At 32.5% G+C, this 25,132-nt stretch overlaps 2 protein-coding genes across 5 annotated transcripts; both read left to right on the top strand.

The window, feature by feature from the left end:
* The first annotated feature begins 3,344 nt into the window (after window positions 1-3,344).
* Window positions 3,345-4,560, top strand: LOC123007345 (trypsin alpha-3-like). Of its 3 annotated transcripts, none has more exons than XM_044402592.1 (6): window positions 3,345-3,388; window positions 3,450-3,578; window positions 3,635-3,877; window positions 3,923-4,030; window positions 4,079-4,216; window positions 4,265-4,560. In XM_044402592.1, exons 2-6 carry the CDS (start codon window positions 3,507-3,509, stop codon window positions 4,481-4,483), a joined length of 780 nt encoding a protein of 259 aa, XP_044258527.1. In that variant the 5' UTR covers window positions 3,345-3,388; window positions 3,450-3,506; the 3' UTR covers window positions 4,484-4,560. The 3 variants fall into 3 exon arrangements, with proteins under 3 accessions (XP_044258527.1, XP_044258526.1, XP_044258525.1); XM_044402591.1 differs by having other exon boundaries at window positions 3,350-3,388; window positions 3,450-3,541; XM_044402590.1 differs by having other exon boundaries at window positions 3,351-3,388; window positions 3,450-3,877.
* Window positions 4,561-10,490: 5,930 nt separating this feature from the next.
* LOC123007343 (b(0,+)-type amino acid transporter 1) lies at window positions 10,491-25,052 on the top strand. 2 transcript variants are annotated; one of them, XM_044402588.1, is made up of 10 exons: window positions 10,491-10,606; window positions 17,910-18,173; window positions 18,219-18,320; window positions 20,907-21,149; window positions 21,203-21,328; window positions 21,408-21,552; window positions 23,296-23,620; window positions 23,671-23,820; window positions 23,871-24,039; window positions 24,091-25,052. In XM_044402588.1, exons 1-10 carry the CDS (start codon window positions 10,564-10,566, stop codon window positions 24,153-24,155), a joined length of 1,632 nt encoding a protein of 543 aa, XP_044258523.1. In that variant the 5' UTR covers window positions 10,491-10,563; the 3' UTR covers window positions 24,156-25,052. The 2 variants fall into 2 exon arrangements, with proteins under 2 accessions (XP_044258523.1, XP_044258522.1); XM_044402587.1 differs by lacking the exon at window positions 10,491-10,606 and adding an exon at window positions 15,194-15,331.
* Window positions 25,053-25,132: the final 80 nt, after the last annotated feature.

Below are 25,132 nucleotides of genomic sequence, written 5' to 3'. Positions count from 1 at the left end.
TCAAATATTTTCAGAGGTCTTTTCTTTACATCATCGATGTTTGATGGGATTACTACTGTTTTGTTTCTTAATTCTGCTAGTTTCTTAGGATCGTAATTATTCTAGTTATCTAATTTATATTCCAATTCATCTATTTTATTATTAGCGGACTCTAGTTTACAGTCAGTCATAATTAATTGTTCAAGGAATAAATTAGCTGTTTTTCTTGCAATATATTTATCTACAACTTCTTGTTTGAAACCAACTATTTTTGCTCCATCTTCTAATCTGTCTATTTCCATAATAATAGGTTTTAAATCTTTTTTCCATTTTTCTTTCTCGATATTAGGAATGTATGAAACTAGTTTATCCATTTATGACTGAAAAGTTTCTAAAGATTTACTAATTAATTCATCTGCTTCTTCATCTAAACCTATATTTTTACGACTACCTGGTTTATGTTCTACATTATCGAATATTTTTTTATTTTTTGTTTTACTTTTTCTCTCTTTTGTTCCCAATTGTTCCGATTTGTTCTCTTTTGTTCCGGATTGTTCTGGTTTGTTCCCATTTCTTCTCATTTTACATGCAATCTTAATTCCAACGGATTTTAGCCCCATATTGAGGGAATTTCTGGAAATAGACTTTTTTACGTTCTACTATTGAAAATAATTTCGGAATCCCTACATTCCATAACGGTCGTGGAGAAAAGTTAATTATATGTATGTCTGGATTTTTTTTGAAAATCCTCAACGCCTGAAAAAAGTCCTATGTTTGTGGTATTATGCGGTTGTATCTGCATGACTAGATATTCTCGTTTTTGTGTGTTTTGTGAAGTTGTGTTGTATTGTTTCTAGGAACGAAACATTTATTTTAAGTTTCTTTTGAAGGGTGAAATTGCCTTTTTTTACTAAAATGCTTTCTTTCAGGGGGTAAATTAAATTCCATTCTATTAATTATTATCATTTAGTTTTTTTATAATAAAAAGTGGATTAAGAAACAAAAAGATTCAAAATGTTAGGATATTGGTTAATAAAACAAAACTAAATTTCATTAAAACACTAACTTCACTTTAACAAATCTAATTTTCTCCATACAACTAACCTTCTTAATTTCTCTTATGTAGTACATCATGGTTTACTAAAAAGTATGAAATCTATCTTCTAGGTTAAAATGAAGAAACTGAGTGATATAAGTGAAATAGAAAAAACCAGTGAAGAAAACTATCAGTTTGAGGTTTTATTGGCGCAGCTAAAAACAGCGGGTTTGCGGTGGGAGGACGTGGACCAAAGTGTCCGACTATTAGCCGATAAACGCAACATCCTGAGCCAATAAAACTAGCAACTATTCAAAACACAATAAACACCATCATCCATCAGGATATTTTTAAAACTTTACCAGGATCTTCGAAAATGGCAATTTTCATAATAAAATTAACTGATGCAATTTTGGTTCTTCTGGATTCATCGTCATTTAAAAATTAAAACACAACCCATTTTTTAAATGTATTGCTTGTTTTCAAAAAAATACTAATTTCATAATTATTGTTTCATAATTTCCTCTAAATTTTGGTTCTTCTGGATTCATCGTCATTAAAAAATCAAAACAACCCATCTTTTAACATGTTGCTTGTTTTTAAAAAAACCTAATTTCATAATTATTGTTTCATAATTTCGCCTAAATAGATCTATAAGAATACTACCATAGATCTCTTTCCACATGTATGTGTATAATTTTTTAAATAAATTTAGTTTGCATTTTTATACTATGTATTTTTTTACAGTTTACTTTTAATAAGCACTATGGTGTTTATTTCATTTCGGTGTGATAGATACAATCATACCTATAAACGGTATAACTATTAGGCCGATTTCCTTCAAATAAAGACCATTCTAAAGGGATGGACTTACCCTTTAGAATGATCAATTTGAAATTGAATATTGGCAAACTTTTCTTCGAACAGTGTTCGAAGAAGTTTGAAGTAAATCGAAGTAATCTAAGAAAAACCCTACGAGTAATTTTTTTCTTCGTCACCATCATGTAGAGCATCTTTTTATTAGTAAGAATTCAAATTTTTAAAATAATATACCAAGTAGTTTTTAAGATATGATTTTTTGAAGTTAAGGTAAAGTAGTTTTAAAGGTTTTTTCGTGTGCCCAATTTTTGGTGGTCTACAGATATTTGGTACTTTTGGGGTGCATAAAAATTAATGCTTTCTGAAGGGTTTTAGATCTTTTTCGGATGTTTACCTTTGGGAGAACAGCTGAATTTGTAAGATTCTGCCTTGTTTTTTGAAGACGCCAAATGTCCTGGTCCAGAAATAAAAAGCCATTTTGGGGTGTTCAAAAACAAGACATTTTGTTAATTTTTTAGATCATTTTCGAATGTTTACTTTTGGGAAAACACTAAATTTGTAGGATTCTGCCTTGATTTTTAAGACGCAAAATGTCCTGGTCCAGAAGTAAAAAGCCGTTTTGGGGTGTGTAAAAACAAGGTATTTTCTTGAGGTAATTTTCCATTATTTTGGGAGATTTTAACGGTTTTTTCGTGTGCCCAATTTTTGGTGGTCTACACATATTTGAGAACTTTTGAGGTGGATAAAAATTAATGATTTTTAGAGGTTTTGGGCCCTTTTCGGTTGTTTGCTTTTGGGCAAACAGCTAAATTTGTAAGATTTTGTCTTGTTTTTTTAAGACGTCAAATGTCCTGGCCCAGAGGTAATATTTTATATACTACTTTCGTGTTTTAATTTTTGTAATTTTAAATGTTCCCAAGAAAGTTTGAGTAAAATTTCAAGTCTTTATATTCTTATATTGATACCTCAAAATTCTAACTTTATCTCAAAATATTTAAGATATATTATTTCTTAAGCATCTCAAAAAAGCGGTTTTTATTAGTATCATACTCCAATTATCTTAAATCTTAACTTTTTTTTTAGGAATTCTAAGAGTTTTCTTTTCACTTCTTTTGATTTTAGATAGGTATTTTAAGACTTTGCCTTCTTTCAAAATCTCAAAATCTTTTCCTCAAAATTTTACAAAAGCAGATTTTTACTAGCTTAATTTTACCTGGTTCAAAAGGTCAATTTTTTTTTAATGAAATGACAATTTCAAAGTAGGTATAATTTTCTATTGGCAGTACAAACAATTATTAATGACTACCCGGTATCAATCCCCAGATTGAGTTTACAAGTTTTTATTTTTGATTTTACGCCAAAATTGCAAAGGAAAAACAATTTTTGTGTCACCTGAAACGAGCATAATTATACATTTATGGACATATCTACATATTACATATGGAATACATAGAAAAAATTTACAAATAATCGAACAATCGATATTGATAAGATTATAAATGTCATAATTGTGTTACCAACCTATCATGCTTTTCCTAAGCACGCTTATATTATGTAAGTAATAAGATATTAAGAAAATATTAGGAGTACTATATTCATATTTTTCTGGTTTTAGTATTTGCATTTGACAATATAACTTGCTTCTTTTACGATACTAAAATCATCGGTGGATATGAGGTCAAAAATAGATCAGATTTTGCTTATCAGGTTTGCAAAACCTTTATTAATCATCAACCACACCAATGTCTTGCAAAACCTTTATTAATTATCAACCACACCAATGTCATCTATTATTTCCAGGCTTTGCTTCTCTACAAAAACGCACCTTATTGTGGAGGAACAATAATTGACAAAAAACACATTTTAACAGCTGCTCATTGCTGCAAGTCCCAGGAAGACCTGAATCTCTCAGAAATGACAGTTGTTATAGGAAATTTGGATTTATACTCCTATGATAAGCCTTGCGTCAAAAAAGTCCAAAATATTTTTATTCACGAAGAATTTGATTTGAGTACACTAACAAACGACATAGCTGTGATACGAGTATTTTTCACTAGATATAACTTCACGCTTTTAATATTTTTATAGCTTGTAGATAATCTCGAATTTTCGAAAGACATTCAGGCTATAAACTTAACAATAGACCACTTAAGTTCTGGCAATTGTAACGTATCAGGATGGGGAATCAAATTTGTCGTAAAAATGTTCTAATTTTATTTTCACAGTAATTACTTCTTTTCACAGGAGTCGAACATAATGAATTCAAAGTTACTTTACGCCGATGTACCTATAGTTGAATGGAACTCATGCAAAACTATTTTAAAATTGGAATTAGGAGAAAATGAAATTTGTGCTGGAGGAAATACAAAGGATTCCTGTCAAGTATTTTTGAAATTATTTATTTATTGTTTGTCATTTTTAATAACTTAGGGAGACTCGGGGGGACCTTTAGTGTGCTCTGGACAATTAACAGGAATTGTTTCGTATGGTATATCCTGTGGGATTCAAGGTAATCCTGGAGTTTACACAGAAGTGGCTAAATACACAAAATGGATCGAAGAGCAAAAAACAAGATCAGCAAGCCCAAAAGAAGAAATTAATTTAGCACTATTTATAATGCTATTTCTTGGAGTTTTTGCTAATTTGTGACGATAAAGTTTGTAGAAACCTGTAGATGTTTTGTAATTGTAGTATTTCATAATAAAATAAAACAATTTTATTTGTGAAGACAATATCAATTTTTGAAATTTTTTTATTGTATGTTTATTGACTTTTTCTTTTTTTTCAAAAATTATTAAGTGATCATTGCAGTAATTCGTGAGTAACCAGTGATGCAAGGGCAATTTAGTTTTTAGCAGTTTTCATTAAAGATAATCCCTGATTTATTGCTTTACAAGGAAGCGAACAGATAAAATTTTTAGATATATATAAACTAGCTAAACAAGTCTACTTTGTGTAAATCGTATTTGGCCTTAAACTGAGTGATATTACCACACAAAACAACTTCTGCTGGTAAAGCATTCCAAATATCAAAGACCCTATTAGTTATGAAAAATTGCCTTGCACTTGTACGGAAATTATCCTTGGATAGCTTAAAAGAGTGCTCTCTGGTACGTCTGTCGGGATGCAAAGGGAAGAGGTGTCTTATTGGCGAATAAACATTTTTTATAGAACAGAAGGCTGTTATCAAATCACCTCTTCTACGTCTTGCCAATAAGGTAGGTTACTCCATAATTTGAAGCCTTTTGTCATAATGCGGTCTCATAAGACGACCAAAGGGAATTCTCGTGGCGCGACGTTGCACAGCTTCCAAGGAATCTATATCTCTTTGGATCATGGGAGTCCATGCACTGTTTGCGTACTCCAGAATAGGCCTCACATACGTTTTATAAAGTTTGGCAACTACAACAGGTTTTGAACCAGAAAACATTCTACCAATGAGGTAAACAATTTTGTTTGCCTTTCTGATAACATTGGCAGCGTGCACAGACCAGGAAAGGGTGGATGTAACTGTAACACCCAAGTCGAGAATTGAGTCTACCTGAGCTAACTCGTTGTTAGCCATAAAATAAGTGTGCCTTGGATTTTTTGACCCTAAATATAACACAGAACATTTTTTAACATTAAGCGGAAGCATCCATGTGTCAGACCATTGACACACCGCCGAAATATCTGCTGCCAGGATGCGTTTTCACTGGTATTGTAAATTTTTACATCATCGGCATACATTACACAGCGAGATGACAAAACGTTTTTCAAATCTGCAGTAAACACGATAAATAGTAAAGGCCCTAACACGGAACCTTGAGAAACACCACTCAAAACCTGGAAAGAACCACTTGACCATTTATACCATAATGTTGCAATTTATACAACAAACGTTTCTTTGGTACCCTATCAAATGCCTTTGAAAAGTCAAGATAGACAACATCCACACAGTTTCCCGCATCCAGGTCCTTAGTTTCCCAGATATAAAACCGTGCTGTTCTAACGGTATTATATTACAAAGTGTGAAAAACTTAACCATTTCACCATAAACGATGGATTCCATTATTTTAACAACTAAACTAGTTAAACTAACTGGACGATAGTTCTCTGCATCAAATTTATCTCCTTTTTTTATAAATTGGTCTAACTAGTGCTGTTTTCCAATCATTCGGTAATTTACCGGCAACAAAAGATTGATTCATGAGAATGGATAAGGGTTTGCCTAAAGAATTTGCGCAGTTTCTTAACAGACTAGCTGTTATATTATCTGGGCCTGGAGTTTTTGTGACATTTATTTTCTTCAACTTGTCCAAGACAACTTCTTCGGGAAAGTTAATTATATTGAGCTGCTTGGCGTTAGAATTACTACCTAGTTTTGGTAACGACACGTGTGACTCCTCAACAAAAACTCTGGAGAAAGTTTTTGCAAAAACTTTTGCACACTCCGAATCATCATTTGTAATCTGTCCATTATCGCCTTTAACCTGCAGAGTTTTGACTGGACCCGATAACTTAGAGCGAATGTACTTAAACAAAGCCTTGGGATTTTTTGATTCAGCAATATGCATTTCATACCTAGTCTTAGCTGCTTGGATAATGGAAGACAGTTTATTGGAAAAAGTTCGATGCGCTGCATAATCGTCAGCATGTTTAGTGCGTTTATAGATATACTCTCCACAGCGCTCTCTTTTTCCTATTTTGTCGAATAATGTAGTTATTAATCCAAGGTTTTTTTGACGATCTTTTAATCGTTTTGATTGACGTATTGGAAGAAACCAAACCAGTCAGTGAGTACATTTTTAAAAGAATCCCAATTATGTTCTACGGATGTAACTTTTAGCAAATTATCAATTTCCAATCAATTTCCTTAATTTAAAGTGTGGTAATCAGTAACCGCTTTCAAAAAGCTACTTGTTTTATCCTGAGAGATAAAACAAATCTGAAGACCAATTTTTAGTACTACGTGATCAGATTTACCGGTGGGATCCAAATACTCTAAGTTAGCAAAAGAAGTAGTATCAGTAGTTATAATAAGATCCAAAATTGACGCCTGCTGGTTAAATCTATATCGAGTTGGTTTAGTAACAATTTGATGTAAATGACTGTTCACTAAAAAATCAATAAACAATTGGGAAGGAGCATGAGAGGAGGAAAAATTAGTTAAAGGCCACGTCAAATTTGGCATATTAAAATCTCCAAATAGAAACAACTTATCGTAGGAGTTGTCTAACCTTGTTAGCGATTCAAAAAGGATTTTGTCGTCATTAAAATTAGTGTTTGGAGGCCGATATATGCATCCAAGAACGAATGTTACAGCAGAGTTGCATACTTTCAGAAAAAGTGATTCAACTCCTGGGATATCAGTGTCAAATAAATTTAATTTAAAATTGGCTAAGATGAGATCTGATACATAAATACACACTCCACCACCTTTTCTACTATTTCGATCTTTCCTAAAAATAGTGTAATTGTTTAACGCAACCAAAGCATCAGGTATAACCGAAGACAACCATGTTTCCGTCAGTATTACAAAACCAGGTTTTTCCGAGCAAATGTAAGCAACCCACTCATTATATTTAGCTAACAGCGACGCTACGTTAGAATAGATTATAGTATTAGTAAAATAGTGCGAATCGAAATTAAAAAGAAAACTGCAAATACCTGTAAAAAGAAAAAAAAAACAAAAAAAGAAACAAAACAATGTAGAACTAAGAGGGAATTACTTCAGGATGCATTTCTCGTTTTCTTTCGTATTCTCGAGAGCTTTTTAAAGTTTTCGCCTGATTTTTTTTACACGGTTTTGAATACTCTTATGGGTAAGAAGGGGAAATACATCGTACAACAACACACCTACACCTTCAAAATCATCGGTGTAGGAACGAATAAGCTCAAAAATGTTTCAATTAAATCCTTTGCTGGTGCCAACAGCTCGGATGTTGGGGTTCCACTCTCCGTAGAATCGTAAGACTCAAGTTTGTTTGGTTTGCTGGGCTGAAATACACTAGTCTGCGAGGTACCAGGAAGCGAAGTTTCGTTAACTTGAGAACTATTTTCAGCGGTGATTGAACAATCGCTTGCAAAGTGACCAGATTCTCTACACTTAAAACACACATCATTATAAGATAAAAAGATCCTATAATTTGTATCCTTGACTTTTAAGACCATAGAAGAAGCCAATTCAATAGACTCATCTGGATGAACAAACACTTGTCTTCGAAAATTACAAACATGACTAAATTCCGGAGCTTCACTTCCAAACCCTGCTCTAAAAAACGACATCGGATAGGCTAATGAAAAACCTAATCTTTTAATAAGAGGAATGAGGAATAGCTGTACACTACTAAGAACTACGTACGTACGCCAATCGACTGCGGGAGATAACTTGAAATAAAAACAAGCTACTATCGAATCCCAAAATTGTTATCAGACGAACGGAAAACTAAACTCGACTTTTAAGCAATCACGCAACAATATGAAAAAGAACAAATTTACCACCCCAAAGAGAACATCTTTGGGGAGCAGTCCATCGAAAAGATATGAATTTGTCTCAATAACACCCCTTGAAAATCACTTCAATTCAGGAGAACTTTCGGCACGTTAACACTCGCGATTCGATTTCACTCATATCTCTTCAAAGAGATGTTAAAATTGTTGGAGGGACTGAAGTCAAAGATAGGTCTCAACTCGCCTATCAGGTAAGTAGTACCACGGCCGCGCTGGGTACCACCGACGCATGGGTGCAGTTTACACTTTGCTGCCCCCATGACAATACTTGAAGAACCTAAGTGATTGCAGAATAAAATAAAGTGAAACACTTAATTGACAATAGTCAATAATTCTTCATTTTGTAAGTAAGGTTCGATACAAAATATACATAAAATTTAAACATAAAAATTAACAAATTTAACCAGCCGACAATAAACAAAATAGTACATAACAAAATATCTACATAGGTACATTACTCGTATTTGCAAAAAAAACCTAAGAGTACAAGAAAGTATAATGGCGATATTTTAATGATTTTATATTTGCAAAATCTGTTATAATACTAGAAATACTCAGTTCCTCGCAAACTTTGCTTTCGATTGAAATATATAATTGTCAAATTGTTCAACCGTTCTTGGCTCATTGATGATCTTAAATAATTTTTTATCAAATTTAATTTGGAAAAGCTTCGTTCATCTTCAGCCACCATTACCGGCAAGGTTAACAAAATTCTAAACGCAATGGCAGTATTAGGAAAATTGTCGATTAATTCATTTTTGTAAATATACTCCAGTATTTGAAGTAGGGTGGTTATAACATTACTTGTTGCAATTACCTCTAATTCATCCACTAAATCGAGCACCTTAATGTTTTGTTTTAATTCCCGTCAGTTATTAGCTTTAGTTGAAAATCTGTGCAATATTTTATTCGGGTATTTTTATCATAATAATTGAAATCATATATGATATAGGAAAGAAAGTTAAAAATGCATTATACATATTTTTTTATTAAATTGAACCTTTCATTTAACGACACAATCGCGGTATCTGAAAAATAAAAATTAACTTTAAAATTTTTTTCGAGAACTGAAATTGGTTCATCACCATGTTTATAAACAAAAATTCTCTTTTTTGACCTCTTTCTAATGGTAGAAGCTTATGGAAAGTTTGGTTCAGTCTCTAAATCTGCAGCTATTTCTTTTGCAGTTACGAGTACTTCGTCAAATTCTCTCTCTGACTTTTTTGTTTCTAAATATTTATCTAAATTTTCCAAATGCTCTACGTATGTAGGTAATAATGCTAATAATAAGTGTTTGCAATATTTTGCTAACAACATTAATTTTGGCTAAGATATCGTGTCAAATGAACTGATTTTTTTGTATAGATTTTTATTGCATGGATCAATTTCTCTAAAAATTTTACCAACTCTCCACAAATGTTGCGAAAAAAATTTATTCGCGGATGCGAGCAATAGCTTTACGGCTTTGAAACCATAGTTGTATTTTGTAATTACCAAACTTTTAGACAAAATCTTTGTGCCGACCCCTTGACCTGCCGCCCGGGTGCGGTGCACCTCTGGCACCAGGGTTGGCGAGGCCCTGAGTACTACTCAATTGTTGATTACTCCAATTAAATTTTACTACAGGCACTTCTTTTGTATTATGGTGACCCTTACTGTGGAGGAACAATAATTGACAAAAAATACATTCTAACAGCTGGGCATTCCTGTTACTACAGGAAACAAGAAATGCTTTTTTTTATTTTTTTTTCCTCTTGTAAACTCAATCCAGGGACATACTGTATATTTCCATACTTCCATTAAAAAATCTTTTTATTTTGCAAAATATCTCAAGTTCATCAATTTTCAGGATTATTTATACTCATATCATCAATCTCAAAATCTTTGAATTGTATTGCAGTTATTTTCTGCTTAATTTTAGTTTTGGTCTCATGATTTGGGACATAAATAGGCAGTTTATAAAATTGAAGGATTCAAGATCTCGCTAAATATTTATACTTCCTGTAAATAGAATCGGGTTTAAGGATTATTAGCAAAAAAGCAGTTTTCTGTAATTTAAATTTCGCAGTCCGCCATGCTAAGTTCCCCACCGCCGGGCTCTACTTTACCAAAAGCGGGCGTCGCGACGCTCCCGGTCGCAAGCGCAGGCTTTATAACTCGGCCACGCCACTCCGGTCAGTGAGTGACATGATATCATCGGCACTGCTTCGTACCCAAACCAATCCGCGTGGAGAGACATGTATAACGATGAATATTCACACAGCAAGCAGAATATTTGTGGTAAGACCAAAACACATCCCAAATTCTAACAAAATGAGTGAAAGAATAGGATGAAAGGGAGAACTGATGCAAGAATGGCCGTTTCTACACTTTTTTAAAACATTCACGCCGGTAACAATTAGAGGGTGTGTAGAGTCTAGACGTTGATAAATAAATGTTTACAAGCGATCAATTGAGGGTTGGTGGACATCAAAACGGTTTTTCGCGTAAACGGGGTCGTTTGTGACGTAATTGTTTCCGAATTAATTGACACGGAATTTAGGGGTCTTTTACCTTGTAATGGGTTCTCTATCGGATAAGGTTATGATTGTGGAAAATTGTAGAGTAGTCGAAAGAAGGATAATACATGGTTTATTTATTTATTCATGGTATTTTTATGCTATTGATGATTTCTATTAATTGCAATATGGAACTTTCAATTTTTTCTTTTGAAATGTTGGAAGTTGCAAATTTTTTGTAACTAAATTAAAAAAATCGAAAAAATCAATATCTCTACTCTCGACACCAGAAATCTTCAAAAATCACCATATATTTTCTATTCTATTTTAATTTAATTATTTGACATTTTTTCAGTATTTGTACAAAAGTTGGAGGCATTGTGAAGCATGCCTCCAACGTTTGTAAATTTAAAATTCAATTATTTTATTAAATTATTACTTATAATATCGACATGTGTTTCAGTTTCAGAGGTTGTTGCATTATCAGAACATTGATAAAAACTGGAGTTGGTTATTAATTATTATTAGTCTATTAATAATTTAAAGATCTAAAAGGAGTCAAGCATGCAAAGTATACTATCCACAAACCATCACATAGTTGGATGTGCATAAAGTTCCATTAGAAAAACTGATCTCTATTTTGACTACACATTTTTTAAATTATTTTTGTGGTCATCAATTTTTCAAAAGTTACTTTATTCATATTTGCCTGTTGTTTATCCGCTACGACAATTTTTTTGTCTTTCTCTGTTCGTAACAAGGACAAATATACTAAAACTCAATTAAAAGAAAAATCATCGACGCTGGAATTCATTTTAATAAATTTAGCTGAATTTGATCACCACCCTAAAGTCCATATTTCTAAAAGCTATATTTTTTTATGTGTGTAATAAGTAATTTTCACCAAATATCAAAAATTATGTAAAAAATTATCAAAATTGCGAAATAAAGTTATTCCTGTTAAAAAAACAGATTTTTTTTTAATTTGGTCTTGTAAGTATGTTATGTTACATTAAATACGATTATTGAGAATGTATAGTCAGTCCATTAGGTCGACCGTTTTTTAAGTGAAACATCAGTATTAACAAAATTAAAATGTTTTTTATACACTTTTTCAACGTTAATATTGTTAAAATCTTCAGAAAATAAATAAATAAATAAATAATACATCAAAAGCTTTATCGCCTTTTCCCACGCAATCGATTTTTATCACTTTCTTTCCTACCTCATCCATCAATCAGCGAATTCACGTAAAACCATAACAGATTGAGTCACAAAAACGCATAAATTATGAATGGATCACTCGATGTTTACATTTCGTTCAAACACACGATTTTCGGAGCATTATAATTAAGTGTAAAGACAAATAATTTATTAATTTGCATAAAAATTCCCAGTTCAGGTCGGAATTTTGCGGCTAAAAAAAGTGTGAAGTTTTTAAAGCACGTGACTCTGATTGATCCACAAAAATAAGTCAGCAGGATTTATAGGTGTTTGGCATTTAATAGTAACATTTCAGCAGGAAAACTGCAAATTATGTCATCGCGGTTATAAATGTAGTTAAATTAAAAACTCTGTGACTTTCATTCGTCCTCGAAATCATATTGAATAGACAATAATAATTTTGTTTGAATTCGCTTTACTGCACTTTTTAGCGTTAATTGAAAATTAAATACTAGACAATGTGGTTTGAGAAAAAATTAATTGTTATTCCGAGGTTGGTTTAACCCCAAGGTCGCTTCAAGGGTGACCGAAGCCGTTGCAGGAATCCGGCAAAGGGCCAACAAGATTTGATTAATTCCTGTGAACTATTCCACTCCGATAGTTTATTTTATTTCAACCAATATTTCGATGAAATGGTGATAAAATTGAGTCATTTAAGAAATTTGTTTTTGCGAATAAATAAATAGAGTAAAAACGTGATGTCACTATAGCACTGGTACTAGATTAGTACCAATATAAACTTTTAATAGATAACGTGATAATGGATTGCACCACTTGTGCTACGTGCATATTTGCACATTTGGCGGGAGCGTCACGGCGTTTTCATTGGCTCCTGAAACTGAATCCGAATCGATTTCAGGAATTCCAGCTTCCCACGCTTGACGTGCTTGCAACGGGGTTAAATTTTTGCGTGTCGGGTACAACAAATGAGCGATTTCGTGCGATTTTGAAGCGATCGTTAATTGAAATGAAGCGAGAGAATTTTGTCACATGATCTGCGTGACACTTTATGTTTTTTTAACGAATTTAAGCGATTTTAATTTATGTCAATAGGGAAAAGTAAATATTGGAACGAGCGGTCACTTGAAACCAATTTTCGACTGACGTTAGAATTTGTTCGAGAGGAATGTGTCAAGAAGTTTTATTGGATAGACGAGCTGACAATTTGGAAAGGAGAAAATTCATTTAAAAAATTGTTGAAACAAATTGGCGAGATAATAAAACAAGCTAAAGAATATTTAAATATAAATGTAATAAAATTAAAATGATCTCAAAAATCTCATCATCCTTTATCGAAGTTTTAAATTCCCCCACCTTCATTTTTTACGATTTCTAACCATTAGAAATCATTAGACTCTTTCCAGTTGGGCCAAAATAGACATATTTTTTTGTAAGATTAACACATTTTTACAATATAATGTTCTTTTTTTTTACGTTAAGTTTTTTTCAATTAAGTTTTTCAAGTTAAGATTTCAGAAACAAGGTATATTCTCTTTAAAAAGCTCATTATTAAAGCATTATTATTTTTCCCAATATAATTTCTCAAGGTTTTGATTTTTCTTCTAAAATTTTCAATTATTGCATTTCTTTTAAAAACTTTTATTCTAAAATTGTAAATCCTTTTGTGATTTTAAAATTTCAATTTTAATGTCTTTTGAGTCTTTATTTTAATATTTTAAAAATAGTGTTGATGTAATTTCGAAAGCTTTTCAAAATCATGAAATTGTATGAACACTCTTGGGTTCTCTAGTTTTTCCTCAAAACATTCAAGCATTCTCTTTCCTGATCCAAAACCAAATTATTTATTAGAGTTTTGGATATACATCTTATTTTTTTTTTAATTTTAGCAGTTTATTATTCTTAATAACTATCTGAATAGTTATTTTATTCGAGATATCTTAGGAAATGTTCTTAGGAGCAAAATTTTTGAGTCTTTATTTTAGTTATGTTATCTCAAAATTTTTAAATAACTTTGAATAAAAGTTTGAAATTTCATATTAACCGTTACAAAAGCCTAATTTAATTTAAAATATTGAAAAATAAGTTTTTGGCAAAAACGGTAGGTATAGTAGTCATTTTTAAATACAAACCAGTTAAATTTATGTTTCAAAAATACAAAAAAAATTATATTAACTACGTAAACGTTGTGAAATTAGAAATGTAATACCTGGACTTGCTTATTCCATTTATGTTTTTCGTATCAACTTTAATATTTTTTTAGTGTTATTAATAAAACTTTAAATTGCGATTGTTTGAATTATTCAGCTTTAAAATTTATAGTTTGGAAATAATATTTTGCGATAATTATGTCTGGCTTTAAAACAACAATAGCCACATATGTTTCCTCATAAATTAGCATTACTTTTGGCAGCAAAATAAATCTAAGTGTCTCTAAATTTAACTTTCATTGGACCGTGCAATAAAACCGTGATTCCGAAATATGTAATAATTTTGGAAAAAATGTATGTATTTAATTATAATTTGTTAAAAAACGTTTTATGTTTACAAACAGTGACGTTTTTAGCCAGATGTTCGCAAGCTTTTGGCAAAACATTGCAATATTTACGATAAGAATTATGTATGCGTGTAATTTTAATTAAAATTAATTGTTGGTTGCATAAATCTACAATTCGACCCAAAAACGACGAGAAAATAGTTCTTGACTTGTTTACTTTGCATTAGTGTAACTCTACACGTCCTACTGCTCCAAATCAAATAAAAAAAATATTTTTAGCCACCTTTCCTTCACTTTATTGTGTCTTTTACACTCTGCCTGATTTATGCAATTTCGTGTTTTTCTGCTATTGACCTTCAACTCAAGAATTTGGCAACGACGAAAAATTTATTTGATTGAATTTTCCTCAATTCTTTTGCGTACGTGAGTTTGGTCAGTTTACGCAAATTTATAGCAAAATTGATGCCACGCTAAGGTCGCATTGTGTTATTTTTAAGACGACTCATGTGGCTGTTTATTTCGGTTGAGGCGCCATGAAGACACGCAAACAAAACAAGAGATTTTTGGAAAGTTTTGTGCCAGACGAAATTTTGTTAGTCATCTGAGTTCAAGTTGATTCCGTTGAGAATCTATTAAAAATTGTCAATTTACTTTATTGTTGGCAAAGTGGTTGGCATGCTTCCCTCGAACCGAGACACAAATATTCAGTTAGTGCAAAGTGCTTGAACTGGTTAGGTGGATAGATAATGTTAGATACTATAAAAGAATTCCTGGACTGCAGGTTTATAAAGGCTTATAAACAGGCTTCTGGAACCACTTGTACTCAAGGTACTTAAATTTCACCTTTGTGATTTATTTTACATTTTTGAATTTTTCCAAATAAGGTTACTGGTTATATAACTCCAAAAATTTTTGAAACTAAGTCATCAACCTAGCACGACTAGCAAACATAATTTTGTATGTAAAGGGCAATAAAGTATGCAAGATTAAAAAAACTATTTTTAAAATTGGCACGTCATATGACCCGGCCTTAAGAAAAATAAATCAACACCTAGAATCGCATTTTTTTCGTTTCTTCCTCGTCCATTGACGCAAATAAAAAATTTCCCAAAATGCTTTTTCTCAAATTAGGCCACGAGTTCTATTTCGATTCTTTAGTTTAAAAATAAATGCATTTGACGAATGCATCTCTGCGGCCTTGAACCAATCAATATTCTTCGGGAAATATTTTACAATTCGAGTCACAGACTCGATCAATTAGCGTAAATCAAACAATTTATTTAATCAAGTGGCGCATTAATGAATTAAAAATAACTGGCGATATGTTACAAATCGATAGTTTGATATGTTGTGAAGAGAATGTAACAAGTGGACAATTCATTTTTCATAAAGCGACACTTTATCGGGCCATCGATCGGATTCGATCCTATTAAGTTGATTTGGTGGGATTTCAACACTTTGCGCGGTAATAATAACTAAATGAAACTTAAATACATGGATAACCCGCTCAGTCGTATTGATGTTTTTTATTTAAAGTAAAAGGTGGAAAAAATATTCAATTAAGATTTAAAGTCTGGAAAGGATTTAACAAAAAAAAAAAGACTTCACTTCCGATGATTAGCAACGTAACCGAAAGATATCAACAGATATCAATAAAACAATAAAATCCCAATATTTTTATTATGATAATCACTCTAACTTCTCACTTTGTTTTTGATAAGAATTTATGGCACGTCGAAATGCATTTTTGCAAGTTTAGAGATACGAGTACGAATACAAGTTTCAAAAATAGATTAAAGCTCACCATTATAAGTTCATGTAACTTGCCAAATCGTAAATACAAAACATTATTAAAATTAATTCAAGTCATAATTCAGCGCTTGTGAGAAACAAGATTATGAATCAAGTCAAGGATCTGTCTTATACCAAGTGACTGTAAATGAAAAAATCCATTGGCAACACTGAATTACTGATAATCTTTCAAGTCTGTGGTAGCAGAGCTAAACCAGCAGCTGCCCCTCAAAAAAAATAACTTTAAAATTGTGATGGTTGCGAAATTAAGATTTCAAATTTGTTACCAACATGGAAGAAATTTTTTGTTATAACGTTATTTTGACAACATTTTTGTCTAAACTTTGTGAAATGCACACTAAAATGAACTCGGATTTACGTAACAGAGAAAACAAGGAGCAAAGTCAATTTATTTTGGACTTCAATATTTCCACCAATTTTAATTTAAACAGAAGATTTTTTATACAGTGAGCGGCAAAATTATGAAATAATTTTATTTATTAAAACTGGAAATATTTTGTTTTGACAAAAATGCTCGAACATTTCAATTATCTTTTTAAAAATACAAGATTCTCAACTTGATTTAAAATTGTATGTTAAAATTGTTTTTTATTGATATTATTTAATTTGATTGATATATATTTTTTTGAAAACTATGTAATATTTAATATTTTGATGTTGTCATTTCGACAATTAAAAGATCTGTCGAACTGGCTAAAAATATTGGGGTTTTCCATTAAAAAAAGTGGAAAACGTTAAATCAAGATGAAAATTATGTATTTTTTATAAAGAAAATTGACCTGTTCGAGCATTTTTGCCAAAACAAAACATTTTCAGTTTTAATAAGATTTTTCCATAATATTGCTGCTCACTGTATATTTTTTTGACTCAGTTTGACTTAAAACCACACCGAAATTTTCGATTTTTTATACTAGGTAAAAACTTAATTTTACTAAATTATCGGTTATCAGTAACTAAATTATTAGTAATTTCTATAATTCGTAATTTTACGTTATATTTTTATCATAATAAAACAAACCATCAATCAATCGCAAAATATCTCAATTAAATCATCTTAAAGATTGCAAGTATCGAACAACGGTTACTGGAAAATTTTTGCATATAAAAAATGAAAATCTTTTTACTTATTAAGAAAATTAAGAAAAAAACTGAATTGTGTTTATTTTTATAAATTTTTGTATGAACTGTGTTTCAATAAAAGCATGACATATTTTCTTCATTTTGATTTACGATTCTTTCTGCAAAAATGATGAGTGATGAATTTGTTGAAACAGAAAATATTTGATTCATTTATTTTCTTTCGAAATAAATTGAGATTGAAACTAAATTAAAAAAAATAAACACAAAATTGATTTATTTATTTTCAGAGTGCGTGATACAATTATTCATATTCACCACCTTTCCCTCTCTCTTAATTGCTTCTCAACTCCTAAGAAAATTTCTGATTGTTTTATCAATTTAATAAGTATCAGATAATGCAATTCTGTATGATTCATCTTAGACTTTGTCTCCCCATCTATATTACATTAGTCCACGCGAGATTTCGCACGAACCATGCCTCCATCCCCCATTTCACGTGTGTGTCTCCTTCCAGGAAACAATAATGCGACCCCAAAGGATGGCGTTCAGTGGCGTGGTAACAGGACAAGCAACGGCCAATGCAATGGAAACGGCTGCGGCCTCCGCTTCACCGGGAGCGACACTGAAAACGGCGGCGGCTTCAATGGCTCTGAAGACTCAGCCGCAGGAGGGCCGGACCAGCTGGAGGGGCCGGGCGCAATTGAGAATGACACTATTCACCTCAAGAGACGGGTGGGACTCATCAGTGGGGTGGCTTTAATTGTCGGGACCATGATAGGTACATCAATTTTTTTTTGTTGCAAAAATACTACATTTTTCACAGGTTCCGGAATCTTCGTTTCCCCGTCGGGCCTGCTTGAAAGGACCGGATCAATCGGGATGAGTTTTGTGATATGGATGGCGTGTGGGCTCTTATCACTTCTAGGTAATTTAATTTAAATTTTAATTTAAATTTTTTGGTGATTTGGAAAAGTAGTCGTATCTAGATTTAAAAAAAAAACATTTTGAAGCTTTAAGTTTCTAGTTTTGAGATCTTTTGGGAAATATTTTTTCTATGCTACGGTTATCAGTAAGGCTCGGATTATATGCAAAATGCATATTTTTTATTAAGAGGTGTATCAACAAAATTATACATTTTCTATGCATATCTAATGTTTTTTGATTAAAATAAGCCAATTAAAAAATGCATATTTTGGCAACTTCGTGCATATTTTCTTCAAATCACAAATTTCTGATTAAGAATTTCAGTTCAAGTTAAAAATTAGACAGTTTAAGAAAAAAGATCCAATTACAAAATATGTTAAAGAAAAAACAACCGGTAAGTCGTAGGCCGGACTCAAAGAATTAGTATCCTGCTGAGTGTTTCCTTTATACAGGGTGAAGAAGTAAGCGTTTTTTTTGTAAAATAAATTGCCTCTAGAAAATAATACTTAATATAAATTAAAATAATATAAAAAATGAGATCGTATTATGAGAAAGACATTTTGTTTTCTTTTTGAGTTACGCGATTTTTTTTGTTAAAATATAAAAATAGTTTAAGCAAAAAAAAACGTTTGGTTCTATACTCTTTATTTACCCGGTATGGCTATAATCCTTCCATTCGAATAAGTAGTTGCTTGCTAGTAAATTTTAGCGAAATAGTTTAAAGTGATCTTAGAAAAGCTTAATTACTAGGTTATTAAAATGGCTTGTCTGAGGCAAAACCAATTTATTTATTCTCTTTCGTTTATGCTGTGCAGTTCAAGATACCGAAAATACAAAGTCTAGTTTACTCGAGGATAAAAATTTATCCCAACTTTGATTTTTTATTGTTAAAAGTTTTGCATATTTGGCATATATTTGAGTATATTTCTTAATATCTTGTGCATATTTTTGTGAGAATACGTGCATATATACGCGCATATTTTACAAAATTTTCGTGCATATACGAGGGAAGATCAGTTATTACGGTCCCTGACATACAAGAACACAAGATATAACAAAAATTACATGATTACTTTTCTACATAGTCCCCTGCAACTGCAATGCATTTTTCCCAACGATGTTCCAATGCTCGGACACCCTTAGAAAAAAATTCTTTAGGTTGCTCCTCTAACCAGTTGTTTACGGCAGACATCACTTCATTATCGTCACCATATTTATTGCCACGAAGATATTCTTTTAATTTTGGGAACAAATAGAAGTCACTAGGGGCCAGGTCTGATGAATAAGCAGGGTGTTCCAACAACTCGAATCCTGCTTCATAAATAGCAGTCATTGCAACATGACTTTTGTGAATCGGAGCGTTATCCTGATGGAACAGGATTCCCCTACTCAGCTTTCCCCGTCTTTTTTCCTTAATACACTCGCGAAGTTTTGAAATTAAATTGGCATAATATTAGCCTGTTATCGTGTGTCCACGCTCTAAATAATCAACCAACAGGAATCCTTCCGCATCCCAAAAAATTGTGGCCATAACTTTACCAGCACCTTTTGCGTGTTCACACGTCTGCCTTCCCAGTTTAAACTTTCGAGACATATTTTTTACCACCTGGTAAGAAGGAGCATTCTCCCCCAGTACAGCCACCATATCTTCGTAAATCTCCGTTGGCGACAATCCTTTCTTTTACAGGTACTTAATAACAGCGAGCACTTCAGGTTTCTCCATTTTTTGCAAAAACGACTGACTACAAGCAAGAAAGCTGAAACTGCACCAACTAAGTGACAAAAAATCTAATTTTTTTGGTTTTTGTTTTTGGTCCACGGACGTAGGGATTTTTTTTAGTTAAGTCAATGCATTGGATAGCATGTTTGTTTACCTTTAATATGTTTTTTTCATATTCTCTTTACATCAATTTATCGCTGAGATATCTGACTTTAAATAAAAAAGGATCCTTTTGTCTTTGATCATCGATATCTCAGCAACCAATGACCACACGAGAATATGAGGGTAGTATCAAAAACTGGAATAAATGTCTCATAAGATCCTTTTATGATTTTTTGAGAAATATATTTTTTTCACCTTTATTGATTTAAAGAAAGAAGAAAAAAGTAACCTTTTGCGTTGTTTTAGAAATTCTACCGCGTATTCACTAATGTTGATAGAAAGACGAATGTTTTTAGGTATTTTGACAAAAGATCTCAAAACCAAAAACTTAACGCTTCAAAATGTTTTTTTAACTGTAGATGCGACCATTTTTCGATGAATTACAGCCTTTCAAAAGTCTAGAAAATTTTGTTGTTCCTTTAATTTTTTGGAGTAGTGTATTTTGGGCCCGGTTGTGAATGACGCATCGGAAGTGGATTGTTTGAATTTGCAATTAGTTGGACGAGTTGCGAGACTTTGATGTGTGTTTTGGAATTGTTTAGTAGTCACGCGACTGGCCGTCTTGAGATTTATACAAATGACGATGTGTTGACGTCAATCGGGCTACATATCCACTCCTACGTGAAATTTCGGTGATCATTAAAAATACGCGAAATTAGTTCTGGAGTGCTTGGGTTCAAAGATGAGCTTTATGGATTATTTTAGGCGCTCTCGCGTACGCCGAACTGGGCACTATGAACACGTCATCCGGGGCGGAATATGCCTACTTCATGGACGCTTTCGGGGCTCCCCCAGCATTCTTATTCTCCTGGGCCAGCACCCTCGTCCTTAAACCGTCACAAATGGCGATTATTTGCCTCAGTTTTGGAAAATACGCAGTCGAGGCTTTCGTCAGCGAATGCGAACCGCCCGAAATCGTCGTCAAGATGGTGGCTCTACTTGCAGTCGGTAAATCCCCCAAATCGCTTCAAAGAGACAAATTTCGCCATCTCTAATTCCAGTTGTTATCCTCTACGTCAACTGCTACAGCGTCAATCTGGCAACGAGTGTACAAAATGTCTTTACTGCGGCTAAACTGGTCGCGGTTTTTATTGTTATAGCGGGAGGCACGTACAAGATGTTTGAAGGTACAGTAAATGGGAAAAAGTGCCGAAAAAGAAATTTTCATTTCAGAATGAAAAGATTAAGAATCGGTTTTTTTCGAAGGTAATACTCAGCATTTGCGGGAGCCTTTTAGAGGCACGAGGTCCTCCGTGGGGAACATTGCGACGGCTTTCTATACGGGGCTTTGGGCCTATGACGGCTGGAATAACCTCAATTATGTCACCGAGGAAATCAAAAACCCATCACGGTAATTATCACTTTTTATATTATTAATTTAAGTTACACATGTAGCATTTTTCACCATATTCTTTACTTTAATATTTGTCATCTTTTGATATCACAAGTTATGGACAATGAAACACAAAAGTTTAGCAAAAAATAAAAAAACACGCTTTGTGTCTGACTAGCTTAAAATTTTTTAGTTTAAATTTTTAGCCAGTTTTTGCAAAATAGATACGACAAATTCAGAGTTTGTGGCTGGAAGACAGAAAACTGTAATTTTTGGCTTGTTTCGGCAAAATTATGTCGAACAGCAAAAGTTCATACTTACTAGTAAAATTACAATTTTTTGATTGAATAGTAATCAATGCGATTTTTTCATTATGTATGATCATAGTATTTAATTAATTTTTGCACCATAAAAAATCGTATATTCACAGTACCTAACTACAAATTGTGCAGTAAAAATAACAAACATTCAGTAACTTTAACATTAATAAACTAACATAAAACTTAAGGAACTTCAGTCTTGGTTATATGACAATGTATGGCTCCTGTGCAGGAATATTATTTATTATTGGTGTTTATTACTTTATTACGTTCAGTAACGTTTATTATTTTACTGGACGTATACAGCTTGTCAAGAATAAGAAAGACCGCGAGATAGAAAGAGCGAATCTCTGTAAGAGAGTGATGGACTTTGTCCCTTTGTGTACAAAAGAGAGAAACTCCTTAAACCATCCTTATTTTATCCACTTATCCTTATTTTATCTTATTTTTGGCAATCTGTATCATTGTGTGCAATAAGCGTAAATTTTTCTATGAAACACATTTTTTTCTCTACTGTGCATTTATTATTATCACCCTGTTTTTTATTTTGTAAACGAGCACCGTATTTTACTATATGAATATTAGTTTTACTGCACATTCATTATTTTTACTGTACATTTATTATTTTTACCTTGTGTTCATTATTTTTTATGAACATCTATTATTATTCAACTGTAGATAGATATACATGTTACTTTATCCGCAAACATCACAAAAGTATCCACTTTTATGACTAAATGTCGCAAGTAAACGCAGTATGTTCTTTCGCTTAAGGGTTTTCACTTTTACCATGACATTATTATGTCTATGTTATTGTCATGATTTTTTGTCTCTTTCGCTGCTTCAGCAATCGCTGGAAAGGTACATTGTAGATCATCATTCATCAACAATCGACATTTTGCACTACTAACTGCACTAGTCATCCACTAAATCTCAACACAAATTCTGGTATTGACGCGTGATGTTTGTTTATAAACGTTGATATGACTTCATTTGTTGCAAAGCGTCTTGATTATTTTGTTCATTTACTTGCTAATTATAGTCTTGCTTTTTGCTTTTGAACTGAATACATTTGCGGATAAAATTGTATGTATATGTTATTCGGAGTAAAAGTCCACTGCTAAATTATTTTGCTCACCAAACGTTCAGTTTCCCCAAATAAACTATCAGTTTTACTCCTAATAATATATTGCACTATTTACTGAAAAATTCATTATTTTTACTGAATAAAAATACTTGACGTTGAAGTACAATACTGTGCATTTGATTTGTACCTTTTTTAATTTGATTCGGCAGAATACGTCAATTTAAACAAAAAATTAACGTTTGACACTATTACTGGTCTTTGACCTCGCTACCAACTCCTTGAGTACTAAAATGAGTGGCTTAAAGACTCATTTCAAATCCCAAATTAGGCGCACAATACAGGAATTTTTTTTAGTAATTTGCCAATGAGCATAATTATCGGAATCCCGCTGGTAACCATCTGCTACGCCCTCATCAACGTCTCCTACCTGACAGTGATGTCCCCCATGGAGATGATAACCAGCGAAGCGGTGGCTGTCACCTTTGGTAACCGTCTTTTGGGCGTGATGGCCTGGTTGATGCCCCTTTCTGTCACCATTTCGACCTTTGGTTCTGCAAACGGCACTCTTTTCGCTGCTGGTCGGTTGTGCTTTGCGGCAAGTCGCGAAGGTCATCTCTTGGACATCCTCTCCTACGTCCACATTCGCAGATACACTCCAGCGCCAGGTCTTATTTTTCACGTGAGTTTCCCAAGTTTTACCAAAAAAGTAAATGAAAATGTGGGTTTTAGTCGCTGATTGCCGCCGCTATGGTACTTTATGGTACCATCGACTCGCTGATTGACTTTTTCAGTTTCACTGCGTGGATTTTCTACGGGGGAGCAATGCTGGCTCTGATTGTGATGCGACACACTAAACCCAACTATCCTAGGCCCTATAAGGTACTAAAAACGAGTTTTTGTGATGAGAGTTTTTGCATGCGTTGTTCCAGGTGCCAATTATCATTCCTTATGTGGTATTAGTGATCTCTTTCTACCTGATAATAGGTCCTATAGTAGACAAGCCTACCATTGAGTACCTGTATGCAACGCTGTTCATTTTTAGTGGGATGGTTTTTTATGTCCCGTTCGTGCATTACAAAATGCGGATCCCATTCATGGGTGCGTTCATTCTAACCCATTGGTTTTTTCATTATCGTTTTTTGTTTTCAGACGGCGTGACTGTTTTCTTGCAGATGATATTTGAAGTAGCACCAACATCGACAATGTTGGAGTAGAAAGGCAGAAAGCTCAAATTTATATATTTGTAGCTGTTAGTAGGTCATGGTTACAGGTAAAACTCTTGGTTTCATCTATACAACGTTATTTTTGTGCTTACTGTGACTTGAAAATGTGTAGATGGAACTAGATGAAAATTATAAATGTAAAATGTAGGTAAATTGCACGGATCATTCCCAACCATCGGATATCTCATGGGGTGCAACGTGAATATCCATAATTGTTTCGTTCGTTCAAATAAAATTAGTGTCAAGCAATAAAACTCTAGAGTGAACGTATTATACAGTAGATAAATGTTAAATTTACTCGGTGTAATAACGTCGATGTTTGTACATTTCTAGCTAATTTTATTTGAATTTGATAGTTGTGCATTTTATATGAAGTATACATTTATTACAAAAAGTCTGACTTTTTTTATGAACTTATTTTTATATTAGTGCAAGTTCCTGTAACCATGATTAAAAAATTTCAAAATACATTAAATTGACATGTTTAAGGTAAAAATATGACTCTGTAATTCCTTACCTAAACACTGTTAATTGTTATTTTGGGTTTTCTATAATTTTTTATTTCACGTTTTAGTTCTAAACTAAAAGATTCGAATCTTGAAAGAGAGTATTACAGCAGTTAGATGATGGGGATATTATTTTTCAACATTTCTATTTTAATCAAAGTACCTGTTAAATAAGATAATGAAAAAAAAAAGTATTTTCTTTATATAGTCACTAACATATCTAAAATACTCTCGAACGAATCTTGGAACATCGATTTTACGCAAAAATTGTTGTTTTTATCATTTGATAATAGCTTTTGTATAAAATTTAGAAAAGTAACATTGTTGCCAAATGTAAAGCATATATTGTTGTGCAATATAAATAAATATTATATTGTAATACACAAAATGTTTTATTATTTTATGTCCAAAAAATTTCAAATCCTGTTCTGCTGTATTGTTGGTTGTATAAGTTGACGCAAT

Source organism: Tribolium madens, unplaced genomic scaffold (assembly GCF_015345945.1).
Source record: "Tribolium madens isolate multiple individuals breed KSU strain unplaced genomic scaffold, Tmad_KSU_1.1 Scaffold_3;HRSCAF=73;Tcas5.2_LG2, whole genome shotgun sequence".
Lineage (NCBI taxonomy): Eukaryota > Metazoa > Arthropoda > Insecta > Coleoptera > Tenebrionidae > Tribolium > Tribolium madens.
This window is presented reverse-complemented; position numbering and strand designations above follow the sequence as displayed.